General features: G+C 32.9%; 1 protein-coding gene across 1 annotated transcript in view; it reads right to left on the bottom strand.

Annotated features, from left to right (window-relative positions):
• Positions 1–8,436: 8,436 nt before the first annotated feature.
• The window catches only part of CCDC172 (coiled-coil domain containing 172), a gene marked incomplete at its 3' end in the record, with an annotated part of 69,289 nt that continues 62,493 nt past the window's right edge, over positions 8,437–15,232 (bottom strand). Inside the window, exons 7-8 of the mRNA XM_081268829.1 lie at positions 10,044–10,131; positions 8,437–8,472 (exon numbers count right to left, since the gene is read on the bottom strand). Coding sequence (XP_081124955.1) covers positions 8,437–8,472; positions 10,044–10,131 — 124 coding nt within the window. The remainder of the gene's footprint in view (positions 8,473–10,043; positions 10,132–15,232) is intronic.

The raw sequence follows: 15,232 nt of genomic DNA, 5'->3' as shown, positions 1-15,232 counted from the left end.
GAGAAAAATAACCAAAAAAAGTATTTGTGAAAGAAAAGAGGCAGACCCCAAGTATTTAAAACTTAACATTAATTAGGTTATTCAAATCTCAAAATGTACTTCCTCTCACAAAGGAGATTAAAAATAATTAGGCCAATCCAGAAAACCTATTCAATTTATTAAGCATATGAAGTATAATTAATCATATGCATGAAGTTGTTCACAACTTAAGACACTTAAGTGTGGTCTGGAAACACAAAGATAGATCAATGAAAGTCTTTGCCTTCATAGAGTTTGCAATCCAGAAGAAACTAATAATTATCCCACTACTGGATAATACTATAATACATGTTCAGAAACAGTTTTGTGGGGCAAATAAGGCATACTCAATTTGCCTGATGGTATTAGGAGTTACACAGCAGAGAAACAAACGTGTGTAAAATAGGAAAGAAATTAATGTTCCCATTTCTAAATACCTCTACATATTATGGGAAGGAATAAGTTGTGGCCTCTGCCTCCCACAGGAAGAGGAAGCTAAAACAGTCCAGGCACTGAGCAAAATGCTAAGTATATCTGTGAAAGAAATGGCTCTTTTTATTGAATTTTTAAACCCAGGTAATCAGTACCTAGAATTTCCTAAATTCTGAAATACAGCATTTATTAGAGAGTATTGAGTCCAGACAGTCCTGGGTTCAAGTCTACTTTGAAATTAACAGTGTATATTGGCAGTTTTCTCAGCCTGCCAGCCTCTGCTTCCTTGAATATAGTACAATCATCAATATTTTCAGAGTTTAGGCTAATGCTAAAGATCAGAGATGATTTATACAAATCATCTAGCATGAAAGATAAAGATAAAGAATAGAATTCTGAATTTGAACTCTTTGTTTTTTAAAATACAGTTTTAAAGGAAACAAATATCTGGTGGTGAAGCTGATTGGCAGGCCATTATCAAAGATCCTAAGTGAAAGAATTCCCCACGCAAAGACACTTCGCCGGGAGAATTCCAATTTTATTGCAAAAAGCTGTGTGCTTATATAGAACTAAAGGGGAGATGGTAGGGCTTAGATAAATGGCAGGCCGCCCGTCTATTGGCAAGTTCTTCCAGATATCAGCTCCAGCGCCCAGGAATTAGTTCTCATTGGGGCTGAGGTTCCCCGCCAGCGAGGTTTGAAATTGGCGGGGAACCTCAGCCCCAATGAGAACTAACAAGGGCGGGAACTTTTCGCGCCACTGCAGAGAAGAAGAAGGTAGGAAGAAGTCCTTAGGCGCCATGTTGGGGGTTTTTCTCTGGGGTAGGGCTGCCGTTTATACTTTTCCCAACACTAAGTAGAGTGACTTCACCTTATTTTATGAATCAACATTCATGATTAAATCTTTGAAGACTAAAGATAAACACTGAAAAAAAGACTGAGAGATTTTTTCATTGTTGTTCAAAAATTTTAAAAATATATATTAATTAAATCAATTAGCAAAAATGGAACCAGTACTATAATATTGCCAACATTTCACAATTGGTCCCTTCAAGTACATTTTCTTGAAGGTATATGTGATAATAATTTAAAAATCAGTACTAAATATGTATTTGAAAATTACATATGTGTATATATAGCTATATAAACATATACATGAACAATTAAAGATTACATCAGAGATTTAATTTTAATTGTATAAATGAAGGAGTTGAGGAAGAAAGGCGGGAAAAAAGAAAGGAAGGGAAGAAAGGTGGGGGAAAGGAGGGCAAGTCCACTCTCTTCTCTAAGAATGTGTCACTCTCAAACTTGAAAATCAAGAATAATCCCTACAATATTGTTGAATCACCTTGTTGAATGTGGTACTAAAGAAATCCAGCAGATGGCACTCATATTTTTCTAAATATGGCATTGAATAAAAAACAGGATTATTTTAAACTTTGTGTTTCAAATCAGAAAAACTGAATAAACCATAGAAGCAAACACATTTCAAAACTTCCTATTACCACGGAGAAATAATGCTTTTAAGGTACTCTAATGCACATTCATAGCTTGCAAGCAACTTGCAATTTTCACTTTCTATTCTAGCAGCTGGCGGAAAGTAAGCATTCATAACCATTATCTGCCAATCAACAGCTTGATAATAGTGTGCTGTAAGTGACCACTGAGAGACCCACAAACTTCTCCCATAATGGGATGTGGGATCATTATCTTCTTCTAGTTTATTTCCAGTACTTTTATTAGTTGTTCTACATAGATAGCTTCTGGAATTAGCAAAGACTGTCCCTACTGTTTTTACAGCTAAGTAAACAGAGGCTCAAAAAAAGAAATGAGAAGATAGGGTAATTTAACCAAGAATGATAATAAACAATAAATGAATCCAGTTTCTTTAACTAGAGAATTGATAGTTTATGCTCAAATACCTAATTAATAAACATGGGCTACGTGAATAAGTTTTTCAGACCATATTCCTAGATGTCACAAAGACACTATTATAGGCTCTAAGGGAAAATCAGTATGCAAGCCCATATTCCTGCTCTCATAAAACCTGCATTTAGTGGTGATAGATGGAAAGAAAAACAAACAAGAAAGATATAAAAAATTATAAGAAGTACAATTAAACTAAGGTTTGTGGTAATGTGACTGTGTGACTACTTCCAACAGATTGTTTAAAGGAAGGCTTCTCTGAGAAGGTGATGGTTCAGCAGACACTTGACTGACAGAAGCAGACAGCCATGCAGAGATCAAGAGGAGGAACACTTTCAGGCAGAGGGAGCACAGCTCATGAAAGGTTCCTGAGGCCAAAACAAACCAGTCAATCTGAGGAACCAAAGGAAAGCCCATGTGGCTGGAGAAAGCAAAGGGATAGGACTTGAATTCCAGAGGTAGATAGGAGTCAAGATTGATGGGTAGATAAAAGAAGGGACAGAACAGGAAAGGAGAGAACTAAGCAAGAGTACTAAATCCAGGATCCAGAGATCCTTTCACATGTTGATCTTTATAGAATTTTTCTCTTATTCTACATTCCTGTCTTAGCAAGTACTGAAGAATTAATATAACTTTTATTACTTGATATTTGAAGACATCACCATCCCTCAGTTATCACCTTAAATATCAATGACCACAGGATAGTACTGAAGATAAATATATCTTTAGAAAGTATAATAAAGTAAGATGAATAGGAATTACTTTCAAGAGACACTATTTTAGACAGCTTTTTCACTGCTGTGACTAAAAGACCTGACAAGAACAATTTTAGAGGAAGAAGAGTTTTGGGGGCCTCACAGTTTCAGAGGTCTCAGTTCAGAGTCAGCTGGCTCCATTCCTTGGGGCTTGAGGTGAGGCAGAACATCATGGTGGAAGAATGTACCAGAGGTAAGCAGCTCACAGGATGATCAAGAAACAAAGAAAATCCTACTCATCAGATACAAAATACAAACCCCAAAGGCACACCCCAATTACCCACCTCCTCCAGCCACACCCTACCGGCCTACAGTTATCAGTCAGTCAATCCTTGTCAGGGGATTGGATTCAGGTTCCCATAACCCAATCATTTCACTTCTAAACCTTCTTGCATTGCATCACACATGAACTTTTGGGGGACACATCACATCTAAATCATAATACCAAACCAGAAAGTGAATTTTTCAATTATACTTGATTTGAGTCTGTTTTATATTGATTTACCACTTTCTTCTCAAGGACTATGGAAAGATATTCTTAGCTAATTAAAGATTCATATCTGCTGATTCTGGTCAATGTTTTCTGGTACCAAAAGATGACTTTAATAATTCTCAAATCTTAATTGTTATATGAGATTTTATTATAAGGAAATTTTCAAAGGCAATATATTTTAACAGTATATGGTAACTGAAACCCAAGCAATTAAACTATAAGAGGCCCATTGCTCTCTGTGTCCTCATACAAGTCAAGATCATCAATCAAAATCTCAGTTCCTCCTGCAAGAATTGTGATATATGCAGGTCTTCAACTAGAATCACAATAAAAAGCTTTGATCTTATTGGATAAAAATGTTTTCATAATATAACTTTGGTATTTTACACATCTTAATTGATACTAGATTTTAGGGCTGATATTACAGTGACCCTGTGACTATCTTCATTTCACCCATACTCAGTCAGGAGCTGCTTTTTTTGTCTAATGTCCACAAAACCTGTTTCAACAACACACTGATGGTGGCTTGAATTTGCAAGTACTCTCGTTCAGTAATCACAAAGCCATATCCAGAAATATTCATTAGCAACTGTATTTGCATCTATTAAATGTAGATTAAGAGGGTTTCATTTTAACAAGATTTTATTTACCAACTAATTGGAATGACAATTTATTACAAGTATGAAAATAATTAACTTAGAATTATTAGAGTTGAGTCGATCTTCTGGTTGTAAGGAAAAAAATGAAATCATTTTCTCCCATTCTATGGGCCTTGTTTGGAACTGCTACTTACGCCAGTCATTGCTATTAATTTCCCATTTTTACTTACTCTTTATTTTCATAGACATCTGAATTTCTGGTGCTGTTGATTTCATAAAGGCCCTTTTCAAAGATAAATTTGCTATGTATCAAAAGCGGTTGTTTAAATAAGCATTCAATTCTGACAGTTTTGCTGTTGATACTTTCATAGCAACAGCTGGAAGAGCACTTTACCATCAGTCATGGCTTTCTTTGTTATGCTTTCATTTTTTTTCCTCCAATCAAAGTAAGTATGTTCTTAAAACACATATTGCCCTGCACAACTTTTCCCCATGTTTAATAAATGTGACCCTCCACAAATGAACAACGAACAAAATCTTAATATCTTCATTCTTCCTTACACATGAGGGGAAAGTTCTTACATCATTTTCTTCATGTTCTTAGTCAATGATATCCAATATTATTTTGTTACATATCAGTAAATTAAATAAGAAAATAAAGTTTATTCACTGGTATAATGATTTGGCCATTTGACCATGAAAAAGAACATACTTAATTTGAAAATATAATGTTCAGAAAGCACAAATACAACATTCCTATCTCAAACATGTCAAAGGAACTTCATCAGTCCCATTCTTACATTAACACACACACACACACACACACACACACACACTCACACACAGAGAGTTGTCTTAAGATAAAAGGGCTGCAAAACTGTGAGACTTAATCTCTGCTTCAGGCTAATGGAAAAAAAATATTTTTCATTTTTATTTCACATTCTGAAAAAAATTCCCTTGACAGAAAATGTTCTGAACTAGACTCTGAGAGGCAAATATATTTGCTTCACTTAAGGTTTTCAGAATGTCAAAAGAAAGAAGAGGGGTCAAAAAGGAAACAAAAGTTCACCTAAAATAGATAAACTTCAAATGTTAAAAGACTTTTTAGCATATCGAACAATTTTAAATCCCAAATATTAAACTATAAATAAATATTTGAACGACAGACACCTTACCCTGGTACACCCAGGATTAAAATGGTCTCATGTTTACTCCTAATCATATGACTGAACTACTGTTTTAGGAACTACAAATAAATGATTTATTCATCATAGTGTGACAGAGTTATGTATGATTGATTGGTATGAAATAGAAAGGGACTTTGTCCTCAGCAAAAGCTTAGAACAGGGCCTGTCCAGTGCATGCTGTCTGTCCATCTGCAGCCAGCAAACTCAATGACTGCTTCCCCATCTGGTAAGTAACTCAATAGATTTTTCACAACGTAATTCCTACTCTACAATAAATAATCTATGTTTTCTAGATTCTATTCATCCTAATACAATGACCTCAATCTTATCTTAGATGTTTTGAATCTCACCATGGGTTTTTAAGTTCCAAAAAAAAAAAAAAAAAAAAAACCAGGCAAGCAGGGAAGCAAAGTATTATTTTTCTTTTTTTTTCTTTTACACAAGAAAACACTACTATTGACAAAACAATGATAGTATAGAAATTCTCCTGATTACACATACCTTAAAGCTTTACCTTTGCTTTTTCATTCCGTTTCAATAATTAGACCAAGGAAGGAAGAAGGGAATTTCTAGTCTGGTGGTCATGCTACACATCCTATAATTTTGTTGCTGCTTTCCCCCCTAGCCAAATAGCTCCATTAATCAGCGGGAAAAAAATATGCAGCAAACGATCTATACATCTGAATATTATCCCCAGAGAGCTGAAAATTGTAAAGTTGCTTCTGAAAGAACTTTTCTTACATTAAAGAATTCTAATGGCATGCCAGGAACCTCAGAGCAGTATCAGTATTACTTCAGGTTAGTTTGTATTCTGGTTATAACTAAGAATATGGCAAATTTAATGAATTTACTTAATGAATGAATTTAAAAATTCATTTTAAAATTGCCTTTCTCCACAGCCAAAGTCCTATTTCCAAAGTGATTAAATTCATTCTCAGACATATTTTTATCCAGATAATTTCAGTTAATTTTCCTACTAAAATGATAAATTATTGTATAATGGTGTATTAGGAATTGTAATGCAAAATAAATAAATAAATTGTTTTCCTACTAAAGAGTTTTACAACTTATAAATTCTTTAAAAAAACAAAACTAGAAATGGACCTAATCACTACTGATATTTTATATTGGTAGCTTTGTACACTGTGATTACTATTGATTGTTATATTTCCTTTGCGTCAGAGAATTTGTTTCTTTAAACAAATTGATTCTAATAGTCCTAATTACTTTGATTGGTATCACATGGGTAGTGCTTTGTACTACTCTACCATGCAGTACAGAATTAATCATTTATTTGATTATATATGAAAATTAATTTAAATCTTAACATACTAAAGCATTTTGTGAAATATTAAAAATACTAAACCTTTAGTTTTTTCTCAAATTCAGTTCATATGAATCCTGATTCTATTACTGAATATTTAATCTATATAATCTTTAAGGCATATATGTGAAATCACAGTAGTACCAGTAATAGTTTATTCTGCATATATATCATTGTGTGAATTGTGAAAATCAGTGGCAGATCTCTAGGCCACATTAATATTTTATATACAAAACCAAAACTGAATAAAAATACTGCCAAGTGAAGAGTCTTTATTTGTACACTCTTTCTGCATATTAGTATGATATACATGTAATACTAGATAGTCACAAGACTTAGAATGTGGGTAGATAAATGAAATAAAATAAGACTGAAGTCAGACCTAATCCCAATAACCATTTTCCACTCTATATTTACACATAAGATAAGTTGCAGAATTAGTTTTTTTCTTAATCAAAAATAATTTATTATTAATTTAAATATTAAAATATAAAAATAGAAATCACTTCTGAAAATGCAAATTATTTCAACAGATGGCAACTTCTGCATATCCCAAAGGAGAGGATTTTAAGTGCGAATTTTTTAGATGGGTATAAAATAACATACAAAAGCTGTATCAAAATAAGACTTGCTTTGACTCTAGACCAAAGTCCTCTACTTTAATATCAGTAGATCTAAGTCATTTATGAACATTTTTTATTTGATTTAATTATAATGACAAAAGAAAACATGGATCTAATATTAGCTCTTGGTACTTGAAAGTACATTTTAAATAATTTTGTTCCCTTCCCCGACCTACCCAATCTAGAATCTTGTTAAACAGTTTCAACACACTTTTATAGAATAGTGAAATATATCTTTATACATGGTCAGGAGTAGTAAAAATGGAAAAATAAGTGATGTTGGAAATCTGATGGCAATACTAAGTTCAATTCAACCATAAGTACAGTTTTCAGTTGCACTGTTACAAGTCACCAGTGAAAATGAATCCTGATGGCCATAAGGAGGTTATGTACCTCCCCTAATGGATAACTTATTTTCTTTCTAACCAACACTGGCATTAGGAAGAAAACTGGCAGGCACAAATTGCTGGAAAATGGTTGCAGGTGCCCTAGACATTAACTCTGTAGACACACAGAGAAAATGGAAAAAAAAAAAAAAACCCTGGCTTTTACAGATGAAAAGCCTCAGAGGACCTCTGTCAATGGACATCTTATGACTGGAGAAGGATTAAAATGAAAGTAAGCACCTCTTGGTGGAAATGGCACCAACAAAATTGAGTCAATAATCTGAGCACTTCTTCCTACATGGTTTGACTGAACCTGAGGTAAGCAACAATAAAGAATGAAAAGTACAGATCAGAAAGGACAGATAAACTTAAGCCCAGAGGTCTATACAAAGCCTGTGAATACAATATCTACTTCTTTCTCTTCCTTTTAAAACAAAAGTATACCACATAAGAACCCTTAAAGTTTGAGAAAATGACAAGACAAAAACATAATTATTTTGATGTGCCAACAAACCCATCCTCTTAGATATCAACAACTGAATATCAATAAGACTGAAGTCAGACCGAATCCCAATGTTTTGGTCCTTTTTGCACAAGAATCGTCTGAAATGGGTACCACTAATGCATCCATCACAACAATTTGATTCTAAGATGCTTTGATCAAGTCTCACATGGGTCATCCCCTCTTGAAAAGTTATTTTTTTTCCTGAAGTTCTTTCTGTGCCAATGTCTGAAAAGCAAAGAATCAATAAATACTCCTAATGAAATCTAAATTCTTTGTGTGTGTGTGTGTGTGTGTGTGTGTGTGTGTGTGTGTGTGTGTGTATGCATGCATGCGTGTGTGCATGCATGAGTGTGTGCCTGTGTGTGTGTTGCTATGGATTGAATGCAGTACCTTGCACATGCTAGGCAAGCACTCTCCCACTAAACTATATCCCCAGCCCTTTTAATTTTTTCAATTTTTTGTTTGTTGTTTTGAGACAGGGTCCCTCACTAAGTTAACCAGGCTGGCCTCAAATTTGTGATCCTCTTGGCTCAGCCTCCCAAGTAACTGGGATTACATGTGTACACTACCACACCTAGCCTCAACTTAAATTCTTTTTTTTAAAATATACTTGTCAAATCTTATGTAGATTTTTTTTTACACATTGCCTTTATTTTATTTGTTTTTATGTGGTGACAATATAGAACCTAGTGCCTCACGCATGCTAAGCAAACACTCCACCCCTGAACCACTATCCCAGCTCTCAACTTAAATTCTTAATAAAAGATTCTGAATCAAATGTATGATATATGATATGTCAAGATCAATGTAATCTTTTGAGCAACTAATAAATTTCTGAAGTTTAAAAAAAAAGATTCACATAAAATTTACCTGAATTTAATATAACAATAACTTTGTGCCTTTCTGGATCATGTGTTTGAAAGTTTTTATAGAAATCATAAGTCAAAACATATTTGGAACATTTTTGAACAAGAAAATATTTATAAAAATAAACATGAGGGCTAGGGCTGGGGCTCAGCGGCAGTGAACTTGCCTGGCATGTGTGAGGCACTGGGTTCGATTCTTAGCACTGCATATAAATTAATAAAATAAAGGTCTATCAACAACTTTAAAAACCCCAAAATTTAAAAAATTAAATAAATATCATGAAACAAAATATAATATATAAAATCATGAAACAAAAATCATGAAACAAAATATAATATATAAAATTAAAAATATATTTTAACATGTTTTTTGCATCTTTGTATTAAATAGAATATGGCAAATATTGTGTTGATTTTATAAACAACCTAAGTAAGTGGTTAAAGTAATTTAAAGTGTTCCCACACAATCTGAAAATGTTTCCAATAATTGAATCCAAAGTTTTTGATATCATAAAAATTTGTAATAAGAAAGTTTCAGGATCAAATATAATGAAAGTATAATTTATACCTATCAAAAACAAAAAGCTTTTATGCGTTATGAAAGTTAAACTGTGTCAGTGCGTTAATCCTATAATAAGAGAACAGTTTTAGTCAAGGAACAACAGTGAGGTCAGATTTGAATTTTTTAAAAACTTAGTTTGAAATTGTACATATTTTCTTTGACTATAACTTACTTTAGGTAGCATCTAACTCCCCAGGAGAACTCAAAATATGTTACAGATTAAAATTCTGACTTTAGTTTTATTCATTGTTGTTTTTTGGTTTTTGTAGAAGATCAAAACACTAATTCAAGGATACATAACTCAATTAAACCATTCCTACCTGAAGGTAAAATAAAGCAAAACAGAAGCTGAATAATTAGTGACTTACAAACTCCAGAAATTCGATTTCTGTTTGGAGGGCTTCATAAACACTCTCTAGGTCCTCTTCCTTATAAAGTTCTAATTCTTTTTTAAGTCTGTTTTAAAAGAAAAATTTCCTCTATAGTTGAACAATAAACAATTGCATAATATTTTTTACTACACAGACAGTGGGAGGTTTGTAGTTTCAAAAATCAGAATTTCAAATTAAAACTAAAGAATTTAGAAATTTTAATTCTCTATAAATCTTTAAGAACTATATAAAAATTTGAGAAAAATATCTCCCATGAAGTAAATAAATTATACAATAAATAATAAGCACTATTATTAACTGCTAAATTAATAATTAATTATTAGTAATTTTATGCTAATTAAAATAACATGTTTCAGTGGAAAAAATATAGTAGTATTCCAGAAAACCTCTGTTTTAGTCCTGGCCACTAACAAACTGACAAAGCTTGGTTAAATCATTTAGCATTTTTGAACCTCACCTTAAATTTTATACATACACACACACACACACACACACACATATATTAGTTAAACATGGACACAATATCTTTATTTTGTTTATTTATTTTTTACATGGTGCTGAGTATCGAACCCAGTGCCTCTCATGTGCGAGGAAAACACTCTGACATTGAGCCTTATCCCCAGCCTTCACCTGAACTTTAAAAACAAACAAGTCAATAAACAACAACAAAAAAACCTCTAAAATTTTTTGTTGTTCTAAAATTAACAATATTTTAAAATACACATATAATCAAAATGTTTTGAGAGTAAGAATACTACATTAATGCTTTCCCCAATTAAATCTTTAATCTTTAAAATAATTTGAATTTTTTAAAAAATTACTTTATGCTTGTGTTTAATATGGAAAATAGTAAAGAAACCATTTTTCATTATGACTAAAATTTCTTCCAAAAAGAAAAACATAATCAAAAGCCAGGAGCTGTGACTGCAGAGGTAGAGACCTAAAACTGGGAGTGTGAAGCTGCCCTGAGGGCATATACTGAAAATGACAGAGCTGGGTGAAAAGTACAATCAACTTGAACCTTTGTTGAGAACTGAGCCTCAAGGTGAAGGCAAAAGGGTTGTAGGCCAGCAGGATCTCCCAGAATTCCAGCAACAGCAAAAGAAAATCAAAATCCTCTCTGAAGGAACCCTTAACTTACTTTGACCTATAGGCTTTCCCCAGATTACAAACAATTGAGGTTGCAATCAAACATCTCCAAGCACACAACTAGAAAGTTCAGTATAAGTCAGCAGAAACAAGAAGAGATGATAGGTTATATTCATAATATACAAACAACATGAATGTAGAAGAAAAAAGATGGAATTGGGCAGAAATTGGAAAATGGACATAAAACAAACAAAAAAACAACTTTTAATCGTTTTTCAAAAAATATCCCATGGCTAATAAAAATATTCAATGGTTTTCAACTTTATTAGTGATCAGAGAAATATAAGGAAAGCACAATGAAATACTACATATCCACCAGCTTAGCTAAAACAATGGTTAGTATCAAATCCTGCTAGGGACATGGAGAAACTAGAACTTTCAGAATACTAGCATAGGATATTGCATTCCATTCTTTTAATATATGTGTCTTTACATTTAAAGCGGATATTTTCCAAGAAACCAAATAGTGTGTCTTATTCTTTTATCTCAAATGACAATCTGTCTTTTAATTGGCATATTTAAACCATTTATAGTTAATGTAGTTCCCTGTATTGATTTAAAATACAGTATTTTTCTAGTTGTTTTCCATTTATTCTATCATTCTTTGTTTTTCCCCTATCTTTGTCTAGTTTGAGATTATTTTTATGATTGCATTTTATCTCTTCTATTCCTATCTATTTTTAAATTTCAACAATGATTGCATCTGAGTGTATAACATGCATCTTCATTTTAATACTGTGTACTCGAAAATATAATACTGCTGCTGAACTTACAGGATAAAAACATTATATCAGTATGTTTATAATTTCTCCCTCACATGTTTTTGTCCTTTTATCATTTTATAAGTCTCTTTTTACATATATTACAGACCTAAAATATATTGCTACTATTTTTGCTCCAGTCATTTATCTTTTTGATCAATTAAAATGAAAAAGTGTGTTTTATATTTATCTTCATCCATCTCTGAAACTCTTTAATTTCTTTGTGTAGCTCCAAATTTCCATTTGGTATCAAATTCCTTCTTCGTAAAAATCTTGCTAATCTTTGTAGTGTAATCTGTTGGCAAGGAATTCAATAAATTCATGTTTGTCTAAAAAATGTCTTCATTTGCTTTCATTTCTGAACAATATTTTTACTGAGAATTCTGAATTGTGACAGCGCTTACTTTAAGATGTCATTTTTTGTCTTCTAATTTGTATAACTTCTAATGACTCGTCCACTCTGATTCCTATCATTATTCCTTTGTATGTAAGGTGTCTTTGTGTTTTTCTTCATGATTTTCACTTTATATTTTTTTTCAGGGGTTTGAATATGGTGCATATATAAGTTTCCCTTTTTTTTAATGCTGCTTGGTCTCTCTGAGCTCCATGCATCAATGCCTTGAAGTATTTTATTATTTTTGTAAAATTCTCTGCCCTTATCTCTGGCATATGGAACAGTATGGATGAATCTCAAATGCATTATACCAAATTTAAGAGCCAGACCTTAGAAATTACATAGCATTTCACTCCACTTATATGACATATTAGAAAAGAGAAAAACCAGGAAAAGAAAATAGATCAAGGACTAGGCATTGACTACACTGATTATCAATGGGCAAGAGGAAAAATTTTGGGGTAATAAAAGTATCTTTATTGTGGTGGTGGTTACATGACTGAATGTGTTTTCCAACTCATAAATCTGTATACTAAAAAGGGTGAATTTTACATTATATAAATTATACTTCAATAAACCTGTCTTTTAAAAAAAGAAAGGCACTGGTAGGAGTTTAGGTTCTCATAAGATGGTAATTATCACCTAAATTAATAAATATATAAATAAAAGCTCTCACTAAAAAAATTGAAATCACCCATAAACCATCCATAGGAGCTAATGAGGAAATAGAAGATATTACAAACTTGAAGTTACATTTAATTAGGGAAATAAACATCTACATCCAGCTGTGAAGCCTATACCAGTGGGAGGGAATTAAGCAGTAGTTAAATGGAAGGGAGGAGAAACAAAAAGGGTCTCGGGTGAATAAACAGTCTGAAGTGAAAGGTCCACCCCACGGGGAAGAACACGAAGAACAGGTCTGAGGCCTCACAGGTTAGAGAGTAGGGACTTCTGCAGAACTGAAGAAGGTTATTTTAATCAACACTTCTCTTATAATTTGGATGGAAAAGGACTTTGTGTTTTTTTTTTAATTTAATGACTTTCTTTTGTCTCTCTAGGGCCCTTAATTTCCAGTTTTTGCTTCCTATATGTCTTTTAAGGTTACAGCCCTTTCGAGTTTTCTGTTTCTCACAAAGGTACCATAGCTGAATGGGAAAGATTTTGCTTTACTTTTCTGTAGAGAAGATTCTTAAAGAACTATATTATGAACAAAAAGCAAAAACACATTTAGATGCCAGATAATCCCCAAATGACATAAACTTGTCTATACTATAAAAATAAGGAAAAAAGTTAACTTCCTTCCCTTAAGCAAGCATAACATGATACCTAAACCTGATAAATATAATGCATACACACACACACACACACACACACACAACACACACACACACATACCAATAAATATTGATGCAAAAATTATAAATGAAATATCAGCTAAAAAGCATCCAATACCACATTAAGGAAATAATAAGCTATGATCAATGATGATTTATTTCAGAATTGAATGTGCAGTTCAATATTACAAATTCATTAACATAACTGACCATACTAATTTCTAAGGAGAAAAATATTAAATTTATTCCTAGAAGTGCTGAAACCACCTCTCAATTATTAAAAATTCATCCCTGATAAAAATTCTCAGCGACAAAACTTCTGAAATGGAAATGAGGAAAAACACTCCATTCACAATATCCTCAAAAAAAAAAAAAAACTTGGGAATCAACCTAACAAAAGAGGTGAAAGATTTATACAACGAAAACTACAAAACCCTAAAAAGAGAAGTAGAAGAAGATCTTAGAAGATGGAAAAATATAAACTGTTCATGGATAGGCAGAACTAACATCATCAAAATGGCGATATTACCAAAAGTTCTCTATAGGTTTAATGCAATGCCAATCAAAATCCCAACGGCATTTCTTGTAGAAATAGATAAAGCAATCATGAAATTCATATGGAAAAATAAAAGACCCAGAATAGCAAAAGCAATTCTAAGCAGGAAGCGTGAATCAGGTGGTATAGCGATACCAGATTTCAAACTATATTACAGAGCAATAGTAACAAAGACAGCATGGTACTGGTACCAAAACAGGTGGGTGGACCAATGGTACACAATAGAGGACACAGAGACTAATCCACAAAGCTACAACTATCTTATATTTGATAAAGGAGCTAAAAGCATGCAATGGAGGAAGGATAGCATCTTCAACAAATGGTGCTGGGAAAACTGGAAATCCATATGCAACAAAATGAAACTGAATCCCCTCCTCTCGCCATGCACAAAAGTTAACTCAAAGTGGATCAAGGAGCTACATATCAAATCAGAGACTCTGCATCTGATAGAAGAAAAAGTTGGCTCCAATCTACATATTGTGGGGTCGGGCTCCAAATTCCTTAATAGGACACCCATAGCACAAGAGTTAATAACAAGAATCAACAAATGAGACTTACTTAAACTGAAAATTTTTTTCTCAGCAAGAGAAACAATAAGAGAGGTAAATAGGGAGCCTACATCCTGGGAACAAATTTTTACTCCTCACACTTCAGATAGAGCCCTAATATCCAGAGTATACAAAGAACTCAAAAAAATTAGACAATAAGATAACAAATAACCCAATCAACAAACGGGCCAAAGACCTGAACAGACACTTCTCAGAGGAGGACATACAATAAATCAACAAGTACATGAAAAAATGCTCACCATCTCTAGCAGTCAGAGAAATGCAAATCAAAACCACCCTAAGATACCATCTCACTCCAGTAAGATTGGCAGCCATTATGAAGTCAAACAACAACAAGTGCTGGCGAGGATGTGGGGAAAAGGGTATACTTGTACATTGCTGGTGGGACTGCAAATTGGTGAG

The sequence above is a fragment of the Spermophilus citellus genome (assembly GCF_964194105.1).
Source record: "Spermophilus citellus genome assembly, chromosome: 15".
In the NCBI taxonomy this organism is placed as follows: Eukaryota; Metazoa; Chordata; class Mammalia; order Rodentia; family Sciuridae; genus Spermophilus; species Spermophilus citellus.
Note: the sequence above shows the minus strand (reverse complement) of the source record. Positions and strands in the feature narration are given on the sequence as shown.